This window comes from Suricata suricatta, chromosome 4 (genome assembly GCF_006229205.1).
Source record: "Suricata suricatta isolate VVHF042 chromosome 4, meerkat_22Aug2017_6uvM2_HiC, whole genome shotgun sequence".
Taxonomy (NCBI): domain Eukaryota; kingdom Metazoa; phylum Chordata; class Mammalia; order Carnivora; family Herpestidae; genus Suricata; species Suricata suricatta.
In genome coordinates this window covers 129,354,855-129,380,163 of record NC_043703.1, presented here as the reverse complement: position 1 = coordinate 129,380,163, position 25,309 = coordinate 129,354,855, and the positions used below count along the sequence as shown (strand labels likewise).

Here is a 25,309-nt window from a genome sequence, read left to right as displayed (position 1 = left end):
TGAGGGGATGGGAAAAAATAATTAAGGAGAGGGAGGGAGGCAAACCGTAAGAGACTCTTACATACTGAGAACAAACTGAGGGTTGATGGGGGGTGGGGGAGAGGGGGAAATGGGTGATGGACATGGAGGAGGGCACTTGTTGAGATGAGCACTGGGTGTTATATGGAAAGCAACTAGACAATAAACTACATTTAAAAAAATAAAAAAACTTATACTCTATTAAAGCAAATTCCCTAAGGCATGCCTGGCTTTGATTTTAATTGTTTTTAATTGTGGCAAAATACACACAACACAAAATGTACCATCCTAACCATTTTTTTTAAATGTTTATTTATTTTTGAGAGTGAGAGGGAGAGAGAGTGCTCAAGTGAATGAGTGGGGGAGGGGCAGAGAGAGAGGGAAATAGAGGATCCGAAGCAGACTCTGGGCTGACAGCTCAGAGTGCGATGGGGGCTCGACTCATGAAGCTTGAGATCATGACCTGAGCTGAAGTCGGATGCTGAACGAACTGAGCCATCCAGGCGCCTCCCCATCCTAACCATATTTTAGAGTACAGCTCAGTGGCATTAAGCACCTTCACATTGTTGGGCAACCATCCCCATCATCCCTCTCTAGAATTTTTTTCATCTTGCAAAACGAAACTCCATACACATTAAACAACTTCCCAGTTCCCCTGCCCCTCCTTGCCCCTGGCTACCACCACCCTCCTTCCTGTCTTTAAATCTGACTACTCTAGTACCTCCTGAAAGTGGGATCATACAGCCCTTAGCCTCCTGTGACTGACTTGTCTCACTTAGTGTAATACAGAATTCTAGATGTCTCTCACAAGTTGGTTGAATCCCCAAATGGTGCCATGTGACTGTTAGGAAAGTATACCCAGTTCACAGGGCATGTGATTGAGCAACGAGTCTTGCAAGAGACAGAGAAGCGTGGGTTCTTTCTTTTTTTTAAGATAAAAATCATTGCAACAGATGATGCATTCGACTTTCATTTTTTAAACCAGTATACTTTAATTTTTAGAGCTGTTTTAGGTTTATAGAAAAATTGGGCAGAAAATACAGCAAATTCCCATATGACCCCCTCTCCCTTCCCCGTCTCCCTACGCATTACATCTTGCATCAGTGCATTTTTTACAACTGATGTACCCACATGAGACTTTATTACCTGAAGTCCAGAGATCACATTAGTATTCGCCCTGTGTTGAACATTCCGTGGGTTCTGACAAAGACAGTGTCATATGGGCACCATCACAGTATCATACAGAAGTCCCCCTGCCCTAAAACCTCCCGTAGGTCACCGCTCCATCCTTCCCCGCCCACCTGTCCCTGATAATCACTCATCTGTTTCCGGTTGCCATTTCCTGATTGTATTTTAAGAGATCAAAATTGCTATCACCTCCTTCCCCTTCACTGAGTAAATCATCAGTGCCTCACATTTTCTATCTTCTCTTTTAGTGGACAACTTTTCTCAGCGAGAGATTGAGGAGTTTCTCAGTGAGGCGGCATGTATGAAAGACTTCAACCACCCGAACGTCATCCGACTCCTAGGTACCTCAGAGAAATATGGTTTTGGGGGCCAGCGGGGCTTGGCTAATCCACTCCACACCACAGGAAAATTCTCTGGAGCAGATAGATTTATATTGTATATTCTGCTTGCTTTTTTCCTGTCCTGTGACTTTATAAGTTCTCAATAGTTTGGGGAACTCTCTACAGTTTTATTATGACGAAAGCTGCAGAGAGATGTGAAAAATAATGCTTGGATACAACATCATTTTGAAAAACTATTGTTACTGCTTTGCAGCTAGTGATTTTCACGGGCTCTGAAAACAATCGCCACTTTACAGTTGGGCTGTGATGTGCAGCAACCTGACCTCAGGTGACGGGCCCTAGTTCTAACTTTTCACGATAAATGTTGTTTCCTGTGTTAACTATGAAAATTTAGAGATATGATTGGCCCTCAAAATTCTTTTATTTTTTTCTAAATTTTTAAAATTTATTTTTGAGAGAGAGAGAGAGACAGAGCGTGAACAGGGGAAGAGCAGAGAGAGAGGGAAACACAGACTCTGCAGCAGGCTCCAGGCTCTGAGCTGTCAGCACAGAGCTCGACGCTAGGCTTGAATTCGTGAGCCAGAAATCATGACCTGATCCTAAGTCAGCTGCTTACCTGACTGAGCCCCCCCCAGGCACCCCTCAAAATTCTTTTAATGGTTTTAACCATTTGATTGCACTGGGCTTTTTCATCCGACAAAATTTTAACTATCCCATGAAACTAGAGTGCCGTGGAATTCAGTTACTGCCCCTCACTTAGGCTCAGTATAACAAAAACTCAGTGGGTTTCTATCTGGCTACACTTGTTGCAGATTAATTTTTGAGAGCGCTCATGCAAAGAGTACCACTAATCTGGGGCACCTGGGTGCTCAGTTGAGTGAGCCTCTGACTTCTGACTTTGGCTCAGGTCATGATCTCATGGTTCGTGAATTCGAACCCTGAGTCAGGTTCTTGCTCTTAGCTCAGAGCCTGGAGCCCGCTTTGGATTCTGTATCTCCCTCTTTCTCCTAGCTCACACTCTGTCTCTCTCTCATTCTCAAAAATAAATACATATTTTTTAAAAATTAAAAAAAAAAAAGATTGGCACTAATCTGAGAGGAAAAAAATACCAAGAAGTTGACCCGGGGTGTATTCCATATTCTACTATGTAGTGAGTATGTGAGTTTCAGGTTTGTGTGTGTGTGTGTGTTTTAAACCATTACCTTGAGAGCACATGGTTTCAATTTGGCCAGTGCTCCTGCAGTGTTTTTCTGGTTACTGGTAACAAGGGCTCTTTGTAACCTTCTCTGGTTTTAATTTCAGGTGTATGTATAGAAATGAGCTCTCAAGGCATCCCAAAGCCCATGGTAATTTTACCCTTCATGAAATACGGGGATCTGCATACTTACTTACTCTATTCTCGACTGGAGACCAGACCCAAGGTAATTGACCAGTCATATTGCCTCTCAACAGTCCTGCAGGCCTGGGGAACCTCAGCATCTAACATTGAAAATGAAGGAGAGGGGGGAAGACATGGCCTCTGTTCAGCGCTCCCTGTACGCTCTGGGGGCTGAAGTGTGGGATCCGTCTTCACAGTAGGGCTGCTCAGCAGTCTTATTATTCCCATTTCATCAGGGAAGAAGTCCGGCTGGGCACACAGTCTCGTGCCCCAAGCCTCTTCTCATCGGAGCTCGTGGGTCCCACATGCTGACAGAGTGACCTCTTTCTTTTAAAGTCTCCTCTATCCAGCTTGTTCCCTCTGAAATCCCTGGAGGCAGGCTCTGTTTCATTCCTGGAGGGAAGCTGCACTGAGCTGTTTTTCTGGACACTGAGCATGAATGTACTCCATCGACCTTTCCATTTCTCAAGGCCCCTTCCATCCTCAGGATTTGGAAAGGGCGCTGTGAATTTGTGGGTCAGCATATTCCTTTCAACAGTGCCTGTAAGAAGGGCGGTGACCCCCCAGGGCAAACCCTGTCCTGAATCCCACAGCACAGGGAAACCAGATGGAAACAGGAGCTTAGTCTGGAGCACCGTTCCCACCAGCATGCAGCCACTGGTGCTTCCCAGGTGATCAACCAGGGGCCACAAGAATGGTGACTATGGGGCGTTATGGGGAAAGACTTGGGGGCACCTGGGTGGGTCAGTTGGTTAAGCATCTGACTCTTGATTTTGGCTCAGGTCATGATCTCTTGATTCATGGCTTTGAGCCCGCATCAGGCTCTGCACTGCACTCTCTTTCTCTCTCTGCCCCTCCTTTGCTTTCTTTCTCTCTCTCCCTCTCAAATAAATAAACATTTTTTAAAAATGGGGAAAAGTCCTCATCCCAAGAGACAGGTGAATCTGCAGGAATAGCCATTTATTAAATTTGGAAAGGTGCTTGAAAAACAAAAACTCGAGACCCAGTTTAGGGTAAACATTCTGGAACCTTCTCTCCTATGTCCTGTTGACCCAGTGTGTTACGGATATGGAAGGATCTCTTTTTCTTTGGCTTGTTTTGTTCCTCCCAGGAAGATGTAAGTGGCTGAAGCGGGAGAGTGAGCCCCTTTCTTTTTTCACTTCCCCTTGGTCTCATGCTCAGATTTTTGTCCTCTTCCTCATGACTTCTCTTAAGTCTTCCACCAACACAGACACTAACCAGAGTTGGGGATTTGTAGCAACATCTCAGAGCTAGTATAAAATCACTGAGGCTCCTCCGAAGAGGCAACGGGCCTAATCCAAAGTAGGGGACTCGGCATGGCCAAGTGTTTTCCTTCCCTCTTCCACCAAAAAAAAAAAGACAATAATATTATAAGAAGCCTAGAGAAGAAGGGAAAAAATACCTATAATTTCCAATTTTTCCACACAATCAGTGGCATCTTCAGACATTCCCATTATAAGTGCTTATTCTGTGTCTACGTGTTTTACAGGCTGGTGCTCACTATGTGTACACCCACAGGTCATTAGCAGTGCTAACATTTCTCAAGTTTAAGTAGAGACCAGCCTATATTTTGCAAATATTAATGTAGTAATGGCATAACAACCAGAGGCGGTAGTTACTAATGGAATCTCCAGTGAGGAAACAGGCGTAGGTCAGACAGTGGTGAGGACTGGGCTGGCCCCCGCAGTCTGCACACCCCCATCTTCAGCTCTTCTCTGATAATAGCCCTGTCTCCTATGCATGCGCGCACACACACATGCACACACACACACACTCGCCCCCAGCAGGACAGAAGACAGTTGGTTGTGAATAGCTGCATAGCATCCTCTTGAATGGATTTTGTTCCACATTGATAGACAATTTCACTCATATTTAATTTTCTGGTATGTGGTATGATTTTTCTAGTAATTTTGGGAGGGCTGGAAATGTCATGTTACATAAGGGTGAATTCTAAAGGTAAAACAGTAAAGTAACTAAAAGGGTGGGTTGAGCATCCCACTCTTGATTTTGGCTGAGGGCATGATCTCAGGGTCATGAGATCAAGCCCCACAGCAGCCCCTGCACTAGGCATGTGTCCTGCTTAAGATTCTCTCTCTTCCACAGTATGGGGAGGTTCCTCAAAAAATTAAAAATAGAACTACCCCACAACTCAGCAATGGCACTACTAGGTATTTATCCAAAGGATACAAAGATACTGATTCGAAGGGGCACATGCACCCCAATGTTTATAACAGCACTATTGACACCAGCCAAAGTATGGAAAGAGGCCAAATGTCCATCAACTGATGAATGGATAAAGAAGATGTGATATATATATATATATACATATATACAATGGAATATTCCTCGATGATCAAAAAGAATGAAATCTTGCCATTTGCAACAACGTGGAATGAACTAGAATGTATTATACTAAGTGAAATAAGGCAGTGAGAGAAAGATAAGTATCATGATTTCATTCATATGTGGACTTTAAAGAAAAAAACAGATGAACATAGAGGAAGGGAAAGAAAAATAAGATGAAAAGACAGAGGGAGGCAAACCATAAGAGACTCTTAAATACGAGAACAAACTGAGGGTTGTTGGGGGACAGGGTATAGACCAAATGGGTGATGGGCATTAAGTAAGGCACTTGTTGGGATGAGCACAGGGTGTTATATATAAGTGAAGAATCCCTAAATTCTACTACTGAAATCACTATTACACCATATATTAATTAACTTGGATTTAAATAAAATTAAAAAGTTAAAAATAAGATTCTCCCTTTCTCTCTGTCCCACCACTGCTCACTCTTGCATACCTAAGTGCTCTTTCTCTCTCTCTCTCTGTCTCCCTCCTGTCTCCAAAAAAGTAAAAATACACCAGGCTGTTTGATGACCAACAATCATCCATCTTTACTTGTGAAGTTTAACTCTCTTCCCCTTTTTGGGTTCCTTTGCAAATATAGTAGCCTCTTACTGGATGTTTTCCCCCTTGAATTGTTGTAGAACAGAGAGAGACCATTTATAGTCTTTATAATGGTTTTAATTACCAGACAGTATTATTGGCTCTTTTTCTAATTATTTTTAATATTTTAATTATTTTAACATTTATTTACTTTTTTAAATTATTTTAACATTTATTTACTTTTTGAGAGACACAGAGTGTGAGCAGGGGAGGGCAGAGAGAGAGGGAGACAAAGAATCCGAAGCAGGCTTCAGGCTCTGAGCTGTCAGCACAGAGCCCAACACGAGGCTCGAACCCATGAACCGTGAGATCATGACCTGAGCTGAAGTCGGACACTTAACCGACCGAGCCACCCAGGCGCCTCTATTGGCTCTTTTTCCATCTTGTTGTACAGTGCTGTGAATTTTAACATGTAAATGGATCCATCTTCACAGTCAGGATACAGAACAGCTTCATCACCCAAAAACATCTCCTCCTGTTACCCCTTATGCTTTGCCCTTATGGCCAATTTCTGGTAACCACTAATCTGTTCTCCATTACTATAGTTTTTTCTTTTTGAAAATGTTCTGTGAATGGAATCATATAGTTTATAACCCAATTAAAAAATAAACAAGGCACCTGAGTGGCTCATTCGGTTAATCATCCAACTCTTGATTTCAGCTCAGGTCATGTTCTCACTGTGAGATCAAGCCCTGAGTCAGGCTCTGCACTGACACGAGAAGCCTGCTTGGGATATTCTCTCGCTCTCTCTCTGCCCCTCCCCCACTCATGCTTGCTCATGTGCTCTCTTTCTCTCAAAATAAATAAACATCTAAAAAATAACATAAAATAGGGGTGCCTGCACAGCTCAGTTAGTTAAGCATCTGACTCTTGATTTTGGCTCAGGTCATGATCTCAGGATTCATGAGATCAAGCCCTAGTACTGTGCGTGTGCTCTCCCTCTCTCTCTCTCAAAAATAAACTTTAAAAAATTAAATAATGAATTAAAATAAAAACGACTTTGACACTCACCAAAGAGGATATAAAGACAGATAAGCACAAGACAAGATGCTCAACCTCATTAACCACTTAGAGAAATGTAAATAAAAGCCATGATGAGGTATCAGTATCCACCTATCAGACCAGCTTCTAACCAAATCAAACCCAACCAAAAAACGACTGATAATACCAAGTGCTAACAAGATTGCAGAACAATTGAATCTCTCATACACTGCTGATGGGAATGTAAAATAGTACAGTCACTCTGGAAAAGAGTTTAGAAGTTTCTTATAAAATTGAATATATACTCTCCGTATGACCTGGCATCCCACTTCTGGGTTTTTACCCTAGAGAAATAAGAAGTTATGTTCACCCAGAGCGCTTGGGTGGCTTAGTCGGTTAAGCGACTGACTTTGGCTCAGGTCATGACTTCACAGTTCATGGGTTCAAGCCCCACATTGGGCTCTGTGCTAACAGATCGGAGCCTGGAACCTGCTTCCGATCCTGTGTCTGCCTCTCTCTCTGCCCTTACCCTGCTTGTGTATATATGTGTGTGTGTGTTTGTGTGTGTGCACACATGCTCACTTCCTCTCTCAAAAATAAAAAAAGATTAATAAGAAAAATTTTTTTAAAGTTATGTTCACTCAAAAACCCAGCTTCACTCAGACTTGCCCAAAATTGGAAACAACCCTTGTGTCCCTCAACAGGTGACCAAGTAAGCAAACCGGCTACATCCATATGATAGAAGATACATGGCAATAAAGCAAGGAGTGAACTATTGATACAGGCAACAACCTAAATACATCTCAAAGGCATAATGCTGAGTAAAGAAGCCCAAAGGTAGGACCGCTGCAGAGTTGGTCAGCTGCACCTTTAAGGGCGACATCAAGTGTCCACGCTTGTTCTACCTTTCTGCTTCTTCAGCTACAGCTGTCCCTCCATGTGTTATGACAGTGGCATGCCTCCAGGCATGACATCCTCACCCACCAGGAGCCTCTGAAGACAAAAAGAGAAGTCTCTCTTCCCTCTTCCCCCTTCTCTTTCTTTTCTGAAACAGTAAAAAAAAAATTGTTGTAACAAATTTACTGAGATATAAGTCTAATGCTGTACCGTTCTCCCATTTAAAAACAGTAGTGTTCAGTACATTCACAGGGTTTTGCAGCCAGCCCTACCATAAACTGCAGAACATTTTCATCATCTAACAAGTCCCATACCCTTAAGCAATCACTTCCCAGTCTCCCCTACCTGCCTGGTTCCCAGCTCTAAGCAACCTTTTTCTCTCTCTCTAGTTACCTATTTCCTTTTCAGTGGAACCAAATTTGTGGTCTTTTGTACCCGCCTTTTTTGACTGAGCCTGATATCTTCAAGGTTCATCCACATTGTAGCCTGTATCAGTACTTCATTACTTTGTAAGACCAAATAATTCTCCTTACAGATGTATTGTGGTTCGTTTACTTCTTGATCTATGATGGACACTTGGGTTGTTTCCACTTTTTGACTTTTATGAAAAATTCTATGAATTTTATTCTTGAGCTCTTACATTTAGGTCATTGATCCATTTCGAGTTCGTTTCGTATGTGATTTCAGGTTGGGGTCTGATTTCACTTTCTTGCATATCCCACACACTTGTCCCAGTTCCGTTTGTTGAAAAGACCACTCTTTACTTCACTGAATGATCTTGGCACTCTGTTGAAAGTCATTTGTCCATATATTCATGTGTTTATTTCTAGACCCTTGATTCTGTTTCATTGCTCTGTATATCTATCCTTATGCTAGTATCACATTATCTTGACTATGGTTGCTTTATAGTAAATTTTGAAATCAGTAAATGTGAGTTTTACAAGTTTGGTTTTCTTATTCAAGCTTGTTCTGGATATTCTGAGCTCTTGAATTTTCGTATGAATTTTAGGATCAGCTTGTCAATTTCTACAACAAAGTCAGCTGGGATTCTGATAGGGCTTATGTTGAATCTGCAGATCAATTTAGGGAGTATTACTATCATTATAATATTAAGTCTTCTGATCCATGAACACAGGATCTTTCCATTTATTTAGATCCACTCTAATTTCTTTCAACGTCTTATAATTGTCAAAGTATAAGTTTTGCACTTCCTCTGTTAAATGTATTGCTAAGTATTTTATTAATTCTTCTTAGACGAACTTGTTTTCTTTTTATTATTACTCTTTTATTTTATTTTTAATTTTTTTAATGTTTATTTTTGAAAGAGAGACAGAGCTCAAGCAGGGTAGGGACAGAGAGAGAGAGAGAGCGATACCAGATCCGAAGCACGCTCTAGGCTCTGAGCTGTCAGCAGTGCCCGATGCAGGGCTCGAACCCACAAACTTTTGAGATCAAGACCTGAGCCAAAGTAGGATGCTTAACCAACTGAGCCACTCAGGTGCCCTTAATTACTCTTTAAAAAAAATGTTTAGGGGACACCTGAGTGGCTCAGTTGGTTAAGCATCCAACTTCAGCTCAGGTCTGATCTCACTGTTTGTGAGTTCCAGCCCCACATCAGGATCTGTGCTGACAGCTCGGAGCCTGGAGCCTGCTTCAGATTCTATGTCTCCCTATCTCTCTGATCCTCTTCCCACTCGCACTCTGTCTCTCTCTCTCTCTCTCTCTCTCTCTCTCTCAAAAATGAATAAACATTAAGATTTTTTAAAATGTTTATTTATGTATTGGGGGGGGCACAGAGAAAGGGAGAGAGAATCCCAAGTAGGCTCTACACTGTCAGTGTAGAGCCTGATGCAGGGCTTGAACTCACAAGCCATGAGATCATGACCTGAGCTGAAATTGAGTCAGATGCTTAACTGACTGAGCCACCCAGGCACCCCAATGAAATTGTTTTCTTAATTTTATTTTCAGATTGACCATTGCTAGTGTATAGAAATACAATTAATTTTTGTATCTTAGTTGTGTATCCTGTAACCTTGTTAAACTCATTTGTTCGTTCTGCCACATAGTTATCTGTCAAATTACTTTTGGTCTTAGTCTATAAGAATAACATAAATGTTCTAGAAAAAAAATAACACAAATGAATAGTACCTAATATTCATTACAGCTGTTTTACAGTGTCAGCAGGATTTTATGTTCCTTAGCACCCAGATCCTTTCCTGGAAGCTATCATCCAGAAAGTCACATGCCCCAAATGTATAGAATAGAGGCATAAGACTTTCCTGCCTAATTTGTTTATACTTTTTGTTTGTTTGTTTGTTTGTTTTGAGAGAGAGAGTGTGAACAGGGGAGGGGCAGAGAGAGGGAGACACAGAATCCGAAGCAGGCTCCACAGAGCTATCTGCACAGAGCCTGACATGGGGCTCAAACTCACATACAGTGACATCATGACCTGAGCCAAAGTCAGACGCTTAACCAACTGAGCTACCCACGTGCCCTTGTTTACATTTCTTGTGTTTACATTTCTTTAACAACTCCAATATGTAAAAATAAAGGAAATTAAAACATTTTATTATATATACAGAATGTGATTAACACATAGCTGGGAAATATAAATCATTAAAAATTCAGTGTCTTCGTGAATACCACTTTGGCAGGCGAGAATTCTACCACTGAACCACCCATGCACCGTGAATACCACTTTGGAAAACTCATGTTCCATAGAAAATAAACCATGACGAATCCAGTGCCCTGGGGAGACTATGTCATGGATGGACCCATTCACGACTGCCAGGAACTGGTGGTTTTCTTCAGGGCCCTGACTGCTAGGACAGCACAGAAGTCCTCATCAGTCATCAGCCTCATCGCGAGGTCCATCGCGGCAGGTTTTCTAACTTAGCGATCCAGTCTGATTTTTACAGGATAGATTGTTGAAACTTACAGGACGGCTCTAGAGAAACAAAACAAAGAATCCCCAAATACTTTCTTGTGCTCCTTTGGTCCTGTGATAAGAGGCAAGGACTATCCTAATTTCTGTCTGAAAGAAAAGTATCTTTCCAGACATTTCAAAGTAAGATGATAGCATATGGGTGTGTAATTGGAAACAGCTTCTGGTAGGTGGGTTTTTGTCCCACCCCACTGAAAGCAGACCGCCCCTCTTTTCCCATTTTGCCTGGCCAGGTGCTCTGCCCCACTGTCCTTCCAAGGGACACAAGGGATTTTGTATCATAACTTGCAAAAAGAATATTATTCACTGTCAATATTTGTATTTTATTTATTATTTATTCTCATTTTATTTTAGAGAGCATGAGCAGGGAAGAGGGGCAGAGGAAGAGAGAGATAGAGAAAATCTAAAGCAGGCTTCATGCTCAGCATGGAGCCCGACTTGGGACGTGGTCCCACGACCATAAGATCATAACCTGAGCCGACCAAACTCATGAGCTGGGCACTTAACCAGCCGAGCCACCCGGGTGCCCCTCACCATCGATATTTTTAAAGACAGGGAGAATGTGAAATTTGCCAAGAAGTTTTATAATTTGTTGTCATTGTTATTCCTTTTTAAAGATCTTTTTAATGTTGGTCTATTTTTGAGAGAGAGCACGAGTTGGGAGGGGCAGAGAGAGAGGGGGACTGAGGATCCAAAGTCAGAGCGGGCTGTGCTGACCGGAGAGAGCCCCATGCAGGGCACAAACTCACGAACCGTGAGATTATGACCTGAGCCAAAGTTGGATGCTTAACCAACTAAGCCATTCAGACACTCCTTAAAACCTTATTTGGGGAAAAGCGTGATGCGGAAATTAAAGGTGTGTTTCCTTGCTTCAGGGCCCAACTTTTAAGAAATAAAAACACTATTTCCCCCACCCCCTCAGGTGGAAATAAGTCTCCAAGTTTTCCTTTTAAAAAATACTTTGTCTTCTTGTTTTTCCTCCCTTCCCCCACCCCCAGCACATTCCACTGCAGACACTACTGAAGTTCATGGTGGACATTGCCCAGGGAATGGAGTATCTGAGCAACAGGAATTTTCTCCATCGAGATTTAGCTGCTCGAAATTGCATGTAAGAGTCCTGGCCCAACGTGGAAGGGGTTAGAGCTCATCATGTTAGATATTTGGGTGGCAGGGTGGGAATAGGGGGTGGCCTGTTGCTGTGACAATATGGAGGAGGGGAGGGCGTGGCTGGCTCTGGAGATGGGATTTCTATGTCACCGCTATAAAACTGGGTCTTTTCACAACTTCTGCCTCCAAGAGCCTAGCTGACTTCCAAAACTTTCTCTTGTGACTCCTTTTTTATTTTCACACTCTCAGCTTGGAGTGTGTGCTACGGATGATCTTTGTGATCCTTCCTCATTGCCATGGGCTAGTTTTGGACCCAGAGTGAAATGGAAGTCAGCTAATCATGGAGACAGTCAGGAAAATGAGAAAGGTTTTGCCCCTCGGGTTTCATGATGCTGCCTTGTACGTGATACTGTGCAGCTGCGCCGAAGCTTTCCTTTTGCAGTTGACAGACAGGGATTCTGTAAAAACTCGGAACGCAAGCTCCTCCATCTCTTCATTCTGCTTTAGCAGGGCCATTGCCTGCTTTAAATCTTCAAAAACAATAACTAGTTCTTGATTTTATTATTGAAAAAGAGAGTGTTCCTTAAATGTATTGCTGTTATTTGTTTTTCTTGGTTGCAGATGGGGCCAGAGGACCTGCCCCCTCACTCCTTACCTAGCCTCCCACTGACCCCCTACCACCTGCACCTCATTTTTGGAAACCCAGAAGAAGCTTGATTTTGTTTCTTATTTAAGTAGTTTTTCTGCCATGGAGAGAAAAATCATGAAAAGCTCTCTTTGCCCTTAATATTCCCTTCATGTTGTTCCTATCAGGTCGGGGGAGCAGCTGTCCACTTTGCCTGAGACTGAGAGATTTCCCAGGATGTGGGACTTGTCAGTTTTAAAAGTCTGTGCCAGGCAAACAGGAGCAAGATAGTCCCCCTCCTCCAGACCACTCGTCTCTCTCCTTTTTCTCCTTCTTCTTGTTAGCATCTGCTTCAAGAATGGGCTCTACATGCCATTGTATCCCTTCCAATATCCAGCTAATTCCTCAACTACCACCTGGCTACCTTAGCAGGAAATCCAGGGTCTCCCTCTTACAGTTTGTGCTTCCCCGACTTTCTCAGAGTAGCAGGAGGTGCTGCTGGACTCCAGACAGGACAGCCACTGTGCACCCGACGAGTCCCCCCAGGGACCCTGGGTTTGGGCTGCTGCTCTCTCTCTCCTCCTGTGCACCCTCTGTTCCCTGCAGGTGGCTCCACCCTCTGTGCACTGATCCCTACACAGACTGCGGGGGTGCAAAATCATACCCCTCTGACCCCTGTTACTTGCTCTGCCATTGGTCCCAGAGCAGGACCCTTACAAGCTGACAGGGTCTGTGTTTTCAGCTGTGTCTGATGCAGACCTGTGATTTAGGCTTTGCATCAGAGGTCGCTGAGAACATGAACTTGCTCTCTGTAGGTTACGAGATGATATGACTGTCTGTGTCGCCGACTTTGGCCTCTCTAAGAAGATTTACAGTGGTGATTACTACCGCCAAGGCCGCATCGCCAAGATGCCTGTGAAATGGATCGCCATAGAGAGTCTTGCGGACCGAGTCTACACAAGTAAAAGTGACGTGGTATGTACAGAGTTTTGATGCGGAGCCCCACATTGCAGAGATGAAGGCTCACAGGAAGAAGTGACTTACACTGATTTTGCAAGACATTTTACTCTTTGATTAACCGAGGCTTGGGAGCGTGGTCACACCTCCCTTTTACCACTAGACGCTCTAACTCAAGTGGAACACTAAATTCTGGTGAAGTAGCTTGACCTTGAGAAGATCTGTCTTTGCACAGGCGTTTCATTTATTCCCATCTTTTTTTGTTTTGGAGGGGGTGCTTGCTACAATATAGTGACTTATTGCTTACCACGATGGTACTTCATATTAAATTGAATGAGTTCATCCAATTGCTCTTTGGACCCAAGGTGCTATATAAAAGTGCTATGTAGGGGGCACCTGGTGGATCACTTGGTTAAGCTCTCAACTGCACGGGGCAGGATCTCGTGGTTCTTGATGTCAAGCCCCGCATCAGGCTCTGTGCTGACAGCTCAGAGCCTGGAGCCTGCTTCCGATTCTGTGCCTCCCCCTCTCGCTGCCTCTCCCCTGCTCATGCTCTTTCACTCTCTTTCAAAAATAAATAAATATTAAAAAAAAATTTAAAGATAAATAAATAAAAGGTGCTGTGTAAGTATACCCTTCCCCAGAGACTGGGACAAGAGGACACCTGACAACAGCAGTGAGGCAGAGCATTACACAGAGAGAGAGAGTGAGAGAGAGAGAAGGCTGTATCTGCCTTTGTCACAACAGCTTAACGGCTTTTACACAACAGGGCAAGGGTGGCTCTCTGACTCCCTCGTTCTGGCCGTGTCGGGAGAGCAGCGTGTCTCAGGCATAATTGTCAGCTTTGTGCACCGCCGTCGGGCTTTAAGGAAATGACCTTTCTAAATGAAAAAGTCCATTCAGCCTTTCTGAAAAGCCCCGCGCCCTGACTTGTCATTGCTCTGTTCTCAGTGGGCATTCGGCGTGACCATGTGGGAGATAGCGACACGGGGAATGACTCCGTACCCCGGGGTCCAGAACCACGAAATGTATGAGTACCTGCTCCACGGCCACAGGCTGAAGCCGCCGGAGGACTGCCTGGCCGAACTGTAAGTGAGCATCTCCGTGTCACGGGGCCCTTTGCACGGCCGCTCTCCCGGCCCGAGAAGCCCAGGGAGCAGGTGCGTGTGCCTCTCCAGGGAGCCTCCACGTGCCCCGATGGTCCATAAGCACCTCTAGGAGACCTGCCCTGTAGACTAATAGGCGGACTCTGGAGTGCATGAAGCACTGGGGTGATTACCTGACTCTCACAGCTCTCCTTCTGTGCAGCATTTCCAGCAGACCAGCCAGCGTCATATCTGCAGTCGGGAAATCTGGAAATCTAAGCCAGTGACACTGACGTCAGCCTGGTCCTCAGAATTGCGGGGGAGATACTCTAGCTAATGCTGGGGAGAGAGTCTAGCAAAGAGATTCCTCAGTGCCATGCCTGGAGACTGTGATTCTGTTGGTACAGAGCAGGCCCAGAAATGTATGTTTCAAAACCCGCCCTGGGAAATGGGGCGCCTGGGTGTCTCAGTTGGTGAAGTGCCTGACTTCAGCTCAGGTCATGATCTCGCGGCTCGTGGGTTTGAGCCCCACCTTGGGCTTTGTGCTGTCAGCTCAGAGCCTGGAGCCTGCTTCAGATTCTGTCTCCCTCTCTCTCTGCATCCCCACCCCACTCACGCTCTGTCTCTCAAAAATGAATCCTTAACAAAAGTTTTTTTTTTTGTTTTGTTTTGTTTTTGTTTTTGTTTTTGTTTTTGTTTTTATTTATTTTTGATACAGAGAGAGACAGAGCATGAGAGGGGGAGGGGCAGAGAGAGAAGGAGACACAGAACCGGAAGCCGGCTCCAGGCTCTGAGCTAGCTGTCAGCACAGAGCCTGATGCGGGGCTCGAACCCACCAACGTGAGATCTGACCTGAGCCCAAGCCGGAGGCTTAACCGACTGAGCCACCCAGGCGCCCCAACAAAAGTTTTTTTAATAAATAAATAAATAAAGTAAAACCCGCCCTGGGAGACTGTCCTGCTCCGTCAGGTGTGAGAGGCCCAGCTCTGACGTGCAGGACCACAGTGCACATCCCTCCCGACAGGCCCTCTCTCTTCAGGACGGGCAGAATGGGAAGAGGCCCAGGACTTGGAGTCAGAGACAAGCCGCGGCCTCCCGACCAGCCACGTGTGTGGCCATCACAACTGACTTGACCCCTCTGTGCCTCATTATCAGCCACAAAAAAAAGTAGAGTCACATACTCTTCAGAGAGGGATTGGGAAGAGAAGTTAAAGAAGATGTTGGGTGGAATGCTCAGCCTGTGGAGTGTCTCGTAATGGTACCAATTATTAGGAGCATCATTACAGATTGATGCCCTGCAGATGCCTTGCTGACCTTGTAAATATAATTTCTTAGGGCACTGCCTCTAGCTTGGTAATTTGAACCTTCCTGATGCAGAGTCTCTTCCCAACATAACAGGGGTCGTGGGCTTAGAGAGGGCATTTTCACTCTGGTTGGCAAGAACGTTTCAGGACCATAGGCCTGCACCCTGTTCTGTCATGGAACCCCGTAAAGGGGCACTGATGTGAGGGGGCATGTGTTAGACACCTCCCAGGACATCCCCCCACCCCCCCCACCACACACACACATACACTCTGGCCCTGCTTCCTCAATGTGGGTAACACGGCCCAGGTCAGTGTGCATGTGGCCTCCCAGATCCCATCCAACAGAAGGAAACTTTATGGATCAGAACCTCACCCTGCTTGGTGGTGGTGGTGGTTATTGTGGTTGTAAACATATAACATTAAGAACAGACACAAAAGGGACGCCTGGGTGGCTCAGTCAGTTGTGCCCGGCTTCAGCTCAGGTCATGATCTCACGGTTCGTGGGTTCGAGCCCTGCATGGGGCTCTATGCTGACAACTAGCTTAGAGCCTAGAGCCTGTTTCAGATTCTGTATCTCCCTCTCTCTTTGACTCTCCCCTGCTCGCTGTGTCTCTCTCTGTCTCTCAAAAATAAATAAAACACATTAAAAAAAAGAATCTATTTAAAAAAAGAACAGACACAAAAAACATAAGCCCTTTAGAAATATCATGAAATCCTAATTAGATTTGGGGTTTCGTGGTCATGTTTAAAGGGAGCACGTTAATGAAATGCTTGCTTCTGAAATGGGAACCAGTTTCAACCAAACAATATTGAATGAAGAGTTTTGTTGCCATGTCTTTCTTAGCTTCACTTGTGCTTCCAAAGAAGTTGGAAGTGATTATCTGGGGACTTAGCAAGGACTAAGCTGTGTCACATGGAGGTTTTGAGAGGTTACATGTAGAGTCAAACAGGGAATGCTGAGCCGCTTTTCTGTGGCAACTTGATTTTTAATCTTTAAAAAAACTTTTTTAAATGTTTATTTAATTTTGAGAGAGAGAGAGAGAGAGCGAGAGCAGGGGAGGGGCAGAGGGAGAGGGATAGAGCATCCAAAGCAGGCTCTGCGCTGACAGCCGCGAGCCCGATGTGGGGGGCTGGAACTCACGAACTGCAAGATCTTGACCTGAGCCGAAGTCAGACACTCGACTGAGTGAGCCACTCAGGTGCCCCTTTAGTAAGAGCTTTTAGGGGAAGGAGTCTTAGATGCTGTGTGTCAGGGAAGTCGGGCAAAGCAGATGGCTCCGTGGTCCCTGCGCCGCGGGCTTGTGGGGTCTCCAGTGAACCTTCTTGCCACGTCCCCTCCTGCATCTGGAGGCTGGAGAACAGTGTCTCCCGAAGAGGCCTCTGTGTTTACATTATCTGTGCATTTTCTTTTAAATATGAGACGGTTACTTCTGAGCTTCTCCGTATTTGCTGTCTAGCCTTAGGTGAGATGAGCTCACTCCTGTGTTGCCCCCTTGGTCTTTTTAAACTCAACTCTGAGAAAGATAACAATGTAAATAACAGAGTGCACTTTGTGCCCTGCCCTCTGCTCCTGCCCCGCGAGGACCACCTCTTCCTACAGCGTCACCTCCACCTGTGAATGACCAAGCCCTGCTCCCCATTGCCCAAGAGGTCACTCTGTGATGCCCCTGTCGCCGGTGTGGGACATTTCCTTAGCTGAGCTCCTGGCCTCCCAGGTGCAGCCCTCAGGACACCTCCTACCAGCTGACCAGTATGGTTCATGGCGCTTACACTGATTCCCCTCGTCTTCCAGTGTGACGCCTGGGAGCCACTTTGTTCTTTCTTTATCCTACTGATATCCTTCAGAGCCCCCTCCTCCATTCCTACCCCTCATTCCATCAAACCATGGAAAGCCAAGACTGGCTGAGGCCTGGGGCCACCTACTTCCACTTCCTCATCACACATGTGACACAGTGGCCCAGTGACACCCCAGTGTATATAAGTGATGAGTGGGTGAGGGTCATTGTTTACTGTGGGAGAGCACAGGCCCTTCTGTCTCCTGTCTCGTGTTTCTCCTTACCCGTAGGCTGCTAACACATGCTTTGGGTAGCAACCAACCAATCCTTCTGAAATTAGTCTGATCATGGAACTCCCTAAACATCTGTGGTTCCGTATTGACCACAGGGCCAACTTCGGACCCATGGAAGGCAGGGTGGCTGAATGGTAAAGAACATGGTCAGTGGTGCTAGACACTCCTTGAGTTGGGCCACAGCTTCACCCTCATCCTGGGGCCAAGTATTACTCTCTTAGTTTCCTTGTCTGTAAAATGGGGATATTAGTATCTGCGGGGTAGGGTTGTGCTGGTTGAGCAAGCTACTATCCATACAGGGACTTCACAAGATGGCCATAGAGTAGTGAAAGAAGCAAAAGGTCTGCAGTTATTTTTACTGCAGCAGGTCATCATGGACAAGAACAGGGGTCCTGGGGTTGGACAGACTTGAAGCTGCCACTGACAGCGTGACTTGAATGAGTCCCTCTCCTCTCCAAGCCTCAGTAGCCCCATCTGTGAGTGGGAATGCATTTCCCTTCCACAGAGCTGCTGTTGATCGAGCAACATCAGAGGGTCGTTAGCCCTATACACAGCTGGCACTTGCTGAGGTGTCATCCATGTCAGCAGCCCTGAGCTGTGGTCACCGAGCATCAGGGGCTCTCACTGCCTGAGGCTTACCTGACACTGTCACAGCACCGTCTCATTTTTTCCACACCTGATCACCCCGACCCCCACCTCCCAGGGACTGGAATGACAACAGGTAAAGAGCCAGCCCTGACTCATACCTGCCGCTCTTGTCCTCCAAGGACCCTGGCTCACACCCACCTTCTCCCTCTCAGAAACCCTGCTTTACTTCCCAATCAGTCAGTCCCTCCACTTCCACCTGACGCAGCCAAGGCCCTGAGCAGGAGAGAGATGAGACAGATGGGGGTTGGCTGGCTGGCAGAGCTAGGATCAGACCGTGGCTCCGTGCTGTACAGACACGTGCTGCTTAGGTGACTCCCACCTTCTGAGCATCATTTCCCTGAGCAGACTGGAAACGCTATGCTCGGCCAGCTTCAGAGCTGGGCATAAGGCGGGTGTTTGACCCATATGAGTGAATTCAAACATTGATAAACTTAATAAGTTTGCATAATTGCATCTTCTTAAACTCCTTTTTTAAATAGTGGCAAAATTCATGTAATGTAACCATTTGTGAGTGTGCAGTTCAGAAGTGTTCAGTGCATTCACGTTGTATCCATCTCTCAGACTCTTCTCATCTGATGAAACTGAAAATGTGTACCCAAGAAACAACTCCCCCTTCTTCTCTACCTGAGCCCCTGGCAACCCAATAGGAGTCATCTCTTTTATAAAATCTCAACCGAGACACAGAAGTGACCATTGACAGAGGCAGCTACCAAACCTATTTTTTTCTTCCTATCCACAAAATCGAAATGACTAAACATCACAGCTCCCCGTTACTCCCCAGGCAAAGGCTCTCTTGCTCCTCTCTGTGGTCCACTAATACGGCATTCCCCTCTCGGGGAGCAGCTCAGGCCATGTACAGGCTCCCATCCATGTCTGTAAAAGCCATAGTCCTAATTTTAGGTTGAAGTACTCAAAGTAAAATAATAAGTTTCAAAATGATATTGTTACTTTGCTACATGAAAAAAATGGCAAGTTATGGAAATGTTTTCTCCTAAGACCTGGAGTAACTGAAAATAAATTCAATAACACAGTGCTGGGGTGCCTGGGTGGCTCAGTCAGTTAAGAGTCCGGCTTTGGCTCAGGTCATGATCTCACGGTTCATGGGTTTGAGCCCCGCATCGGGCTCTGTGCTGACAACTAGCTCAGAATCTGGAGCCTGCTTCAGATTCTATATCTCTCTCTCTGACCCTCCCCTGCTCATGCTGTCTCTCTCTGTCTCTCAAAAAAAAAAACCATTTAAAAAATATTTTAATAAATAAATAACACAGCGCCTTGGTGAAGTAATGGAAAGGAGAGCGTGTCTCCGCAGACAGAATTCTTGAAAGCTCATCTCAGAGTGTCAACAATCAAGGCTTTGTGGGGGGAAAAAGGAAGTTGTACAAATTGATTTATACCATAAAAACCTCAAAAGTGGAAACAAAAACTGTTTGTCTAGTCTAAGTGACAGTCTATTGAAGGTAAAACAGGGAGAGGATAAAGCCCTCCTAAGCCTGAGGACCCAAGTGAGGACCAGGATTATCAGAGGAATGTGCCCCTGCTGTGGCCTCACTGTCCTATTTTCATAGCCGGCTCCTGATGGAGGCTGAAAAAGTAAACAAATGAAAGATGATGTTCTTCACCTATGTAAATGAGATGTGCACCTGTCTGGAAAGGAACACGTCCAGTAGAATTAGGCAAAGCATCTACATTACGTGTTCAATGTAAACATGGGACTTGCATTTTAAAAGTTTTTTTAATGCTTATTTTATTTTTAATTTTTAATGTTTATTTATTTTTGAGAGAGAGAGGGAGAGTGAGTGAGTCTGACCATAAACAGGGGAGGGGCAAAGAGAGGGAGACACAGAACTGAAGCAGACTCTAGGCTCCGAGCTGTCAGCACAGAGCCTGATGCAGGGCTGAATCTTTGAGCCAACAGATCATGACCTGAGCTGAAGTTGGCCACTTAGACTGAGCCATCCAGGTACCCCAATGTTTATTTATTCTCAAGAGAGAGGGAGATACAGAATCTGAAGCATTTTCCAGCTCTGCGCTGTCAGCATAGAGCCTGGCACGGGGCTTCAACTCGCAAACCGTGAAATCATGACCTGTGCTAAAGTCGGATGCTTAACCGACTGAGCCACCCAGGTACCCTGGGAATTACATATTTATATTCACAAGATCGCATCAACTACCTGTGTCAGATGATTTAAATTTGGGCTGTTTTCTTATCTAATGACGTGCATGTGAATTTCTCAAAACAGGAAAGGATCAAAATGAAATGGTGGCATACCTCCCTCTTCACCTCTGGGCAGTGGTTCCTCAGTCAGTCATCTCTGTGTTTTGTTGGTGCATGTGAATGTCTCTCCACTGTTAGTTCTTAGTTATATGAGACACTGGAAATGGACAAGCCACAGTGATTCGTCTGTACCAAGCATAGCAGAGGGGTCATGAGCACCTGGGGATCGGCGTTGTCCAGCTGGAGGCTGGTCCCCTTACCGCCCCTGCTGCCCACAGCCATGGCATCCGTAACATCCCTGAGTCCACTCTCATGTTTATTGCAAAGCAACAATGACATGGCTGTTGAGAAGATTTAATGTAGAGATACACATCCTTCCTCACCTTCCCCTCCCCCTACCCCCTGGCCTCTTTAGCCCTTGCCCCAGGGCCCTTTCAAATCAGTCCTGGTTACAAACCCAATTTGATGGTAGGTATGGAACTGGGGTCAGCACATTATTTCTGTGAAGTGCCAGATAACAAAATACTTGCTGTTTTGCAGGCTGAATGGTTTCTGTAGCAACTACTCAACTCTGCCTCTGTAGCAGAGTTGTAAATATGTGAATGAATCAAGGTAGCTGTGTTCCCATAAAACCTTATTTGCAAAGCAGACACTGGGCTGGACTTGGCCCATGGGCCATATAGTTTGGCAACCTCTAGAATGAAGGAAAGGCCTGAAATACTCCCCACTTTGCAACATTCGGTACAATTGCCATATATGTTCTGTATTCTTGGAGCCCGAGAATCACTTATTACATACCCATGGAACTTTTTTTTTTTTTTACATTTATTTATTATTGAGAGACAGAGAGCACGAACGGGGTTGGGGCAGAGAGAGAAGGAGACACAATCCGAAGCAAGCTCCAGGCTCTGAGTTGTCAGCACAGAGCCCAATGTGGGGCCCGAACCAGCGAACCGTGAGATTATGACCTGCGCCGAAGTCGGTCGCTCAATATACTGAGCCACCCAGGTGCCCCCCCCCCCCATGGAACATTTATAAGCGAGGAGCAAATACTATGCTGCAAGGAAAACCTCAGTGGTTTCCCAAAAGTAGAATTAGTGTGGATTAAAATGTGACAAAACCAAAGAATAGGCGAAAACACGGTGTGGATTGCACTAAGGGCTCTCTCTGGGTGCTGGGCCAGGAAACAACTCACTCTTCTGTCCTTGTAGGTATGAAATAATGCATTCTTGCTGGAGAGCCGAGCCCTTGGACCGACCTACCTTTTCTGTGCTGAGGCTGCAGCTAGAGAAACTCTTGGAAAGTTTGCCTGAAGTTCAGGACAAAGCTGATGTCATTTACATCAACACACAGTTTCCTGAGAGCTGTGAGGACCCCGGAGAGGGCCCCGCACTTGCTCAGCTAGACATGAACATTGATCTTGACTCTATCATTGGTTCTTGTACTCCCAGCGCTGCTGTCAGTGTGGTCACAGCGGAAGTTCATGAGAGCAAACCTCAGGAGGAACGGTACATCCTCAACGGGGGCAGTGAGGAGTGGGGAGATCTGGCTTCTGCCGCCCCAACATCAGGGACGGCGGGAAAGGACTGTGTTTTACCGGAGGACAAAGTTGTAAAAAATGGAGTCTCCTGGTCCCATTCCAGCACCTTGCCCGTGGGGAGTCCATCACCAGATGGACTTTTATTTGCCGACGACTCCTCAGAAGACTCCGAAGTCCTCATATGAGGAGACCTGAGAAACATTCTCAACCCAAGGAAATTCTTCTGCTTTATGAGGATCTCTGTACATTCTATGTTTTTGGAATTTGTCTTCCTTCCCAGTCCAATGCCATGGCCCAAAAGCACCAGATGAATGTTGTCAAGTAAGTCATCCTTAAAAATACATAATATATATTTATTTAAAGAGAAAATACATTTATATGTATATGATGGAAAGAGACAAGGATCTATTTTAATAAATGATGACTTATTTCATGTTGCTTATCTTGCAGATCTAAGAATTAAGCTTTAACAGCCTCATCTCTACCACTGTTCCTTGATGTTAACATTTGCACAGAGTCAGTGTTATTTTTTAAAGTTCTTTTCTTTTCCATGACTATTAAGTGTAAAAATATTTGTAAAATGAAATGCTGTATTTGGCTTTGCTTCTGGTCTTATGGAAAATCTAATATTCTTATAGAAATCATTTATTTGATACTGATTTATTTAATATTTAAAGTTTTATAACTGATTAATTCTTTGATGTGATTTCCTAATAAAATATGAATGAGGAAGGATGTGTTGTACTTGGAAAGACAGTGGTCACCGACCAGCGGCCTCCATGCCTCTGCAAAGAAATTCCCTTAATCGCTGGGCCCTTGACCAATCTTGGCATTGTTCTGGAAAGATATGGAAAAACCACTCCACTGTCCAGAGATGAAAAACAAAATATATTAAAGCGTTGACAAGTACAATCTGAGTGGAAAGATTGAAACTAACTTGTAGAAGAGAGTCTGTCAGGTAACACAGTTTTCCGTTTGGGAGTCACAACTTATGGGAGGTGGACCCCGGCAATGGGCTAGGAACAGGCTTAGAACTCAGCCATCTCTGAGTTCATGGCCTGGCTGTTCTCTGTCGTGACAGCGGTTGTTGGTTGAGCACATGCTATGTTTCGAGTACTTTATGTGAACTGCCCTATTTAATCTGGATAGTGCTACCTTAGGTAGCAATGATATTATCATGTAGGGACCAGGAAACCGAGGCTGGAAACATCGGGTAACATGTGATGGCTCACATCTGGGGGCTGGGGGGAGCTAGAATTTCAGAACCAAGTAATCTGATTCTGGCTGGCTCTGCATGTGATTTGGGAGTTTGCTTCAGAGCCTCTCGAAGAGCGAAGAAACACACAGGTAGCACTTACTCTGTGGCCACACATAGGACTCATTTAATTCTGATAAGAACCTCGGCTGGTAGGTACTGCTATCATCCCCATTTCACAGATGGGCAGGCTGAGGCAGGGAGACTCTAACTCCCTCCGCTAGTGAAAGCAGTAGACAGGTGCCGTGTGAGCACCGGTCCCTCAGGCCTGTTGCTCCCCAGTTGTGAGCAGCCTCACCCAAGCCACTGCAGTGAGGCTCAGCGTGTGCACTGGGCCCAGCCTGGGTCCTTGTCCCCACTGCCAACCCAGGGGCCGCAGTCTCCCAACGGGAGCCAGCTTCACTGTTCCTGTGAAATGCGCTATACAAGAAAGTTCTGAGAGTTTGAAAAGGATCTGCATTGTTACAGAAAATGCCAGTATCACATTTATCAGTGAAAGAAAGAAACAAAAAAGACCGTTAGAGTCTATAATTTCTATTGTTAGAAATGTGGAATGGTTGTTTAAAAAAATCAATAAAAAAAACTTTATGCTCTACTTGTGCAAACAAAGTTTCTTGTTGATGGTGACTATCAAAAATGTGAATAGTTCATCATTAAGTTCTTGATCAGGGACTGACTGGCTAGTTCGATACAAAATAAAACCCCAATGAAGAAAGGTTATGTCCACGTCCGTGAGATAATTAAGCAAATTGAAAAACTGTTACTTGGAAGTTTCATATAAATTTAATATGAAATATCTAAATTAATATACTTAGTGTTTTATATCTTTAACTTTAATTATACAGTAGAAACAAATATATAATAAATTGCACAGCCCCCCAAATCCTGTCCACTTTGCTCCTCATATGCCATGTGGCTTGAGAAAGGCTGAGAAGCCTGGACCATATCTGCTACAGAAGAGTGCGGAGAAGTGAGCAAGCTGTGGCTTCTGGCTTTTCTTGAGACATCAACAAACAGCGGAGAAACTCACTTCAACCCACAACTGTGCACCAGGTCCTTGATTAAATGGGGGATGTGATGGGCAGCACCTTCCCATCCCAGCTTCCTTTTCCCAGGAGGGGAAGGAAACTAATTACCATTATTCAGGCATTTCCACCTCCTCACCCAGAACTTTGGGACCACCGTGGTTGTTCTTGGGCACACTGCAATGTTTCAAAGTTCTGAAAGGACTAACTTCCAGAGGACCCAATCATTAGGAAACTCTTGTACTGTCTCCTGAGCATGTACTGACCTTTTAAATTTTCTTTTGTGTAAACTCACTTTTGTAAAGTGGCTCTTGATGGGAAAAGGGTGGAGGTGAGAGAAAACAGAGAGAAACAAATTGGGTCATTGTCTTCAGCCAGCTGGGACTGGGCTGGGGAGGTCAAGAGGGCAAGACAAATAAACAAATACCAGAAATACTCGTGACCTACAGGTTGGGACAAGCTCTGCCTTGTGAGGGTTTTTTCTTGCCTTCCTCCCTGCACTCTTCCTTCCTTTCCTTCCCTTCTGTCTCCTTCCCTTCCTTTTTATTCTTTCCTTTTCCTAGCTTTTTTTTTTCCTCTTTCTTTCTTCTGAGTAGAGAGAAGTGAAGATCAGAACCTCATGAGCTGAGGAGCGCCTGGGTGGCTCAGTTGGTTAAGCATCTGACTCCTGCCCAGGTCACGATGTTGTAGTCAGTGGGTTCAAGCCCCGTGTTGGGCTCTGTGCTGACAGCTTAGAGCCTAGAGCCTGCTTTGGATTCTGGATTCT

General features: G+C 45.0%; 1 protein-coding gene across 2 annotated transcripts in view; it reads left to right on the top strand.

Moving 5' to 3' along the window:
* Positions 1-24,113, top strand: part of MERTK (MER proto-oncogene, tyrosine kinase) — a 102,948-nt gene extending 78,835 nt beyond the window's left edge. Inside the window, exons 14-20 of one of the 2 annotated variants that reach the window (XR_003907949.1) lie at positions 1,455-1,547; positions 2,850-2,968; positions 11,713-11,822; positions 13,262-13,421; positions 14,355-14,491; positions 21,935-22,584; positions 22,714-24,113. Coding sequence is in view for 1 of the 2 variants with exons in the window: in XM_029937816.1 (XP_029793676.1) it covers positions 1,455-1,547; positions 2,850-2,968; positions 11,713-11,822; positions 13,262-13,421; positions 14,355-14,491; positions 21,935-22,448 (1,133 nt within the window). In the remaining variant the exon portion in view is untranslated. Of the gene's footprint in view, positions 1-1,454; positions 1,548-2,849; positions 2,969-11,712; positions 11,823-13,261; positions 13,422-14,354; positions 14,492-21,934 lie in introns of both variants that reach the window. The other variant, XM_029937816.1, reaches the window with a different exon arrangement.
* Positions 24,114-25,309: the final 1,196 nt, after the last annotated feature.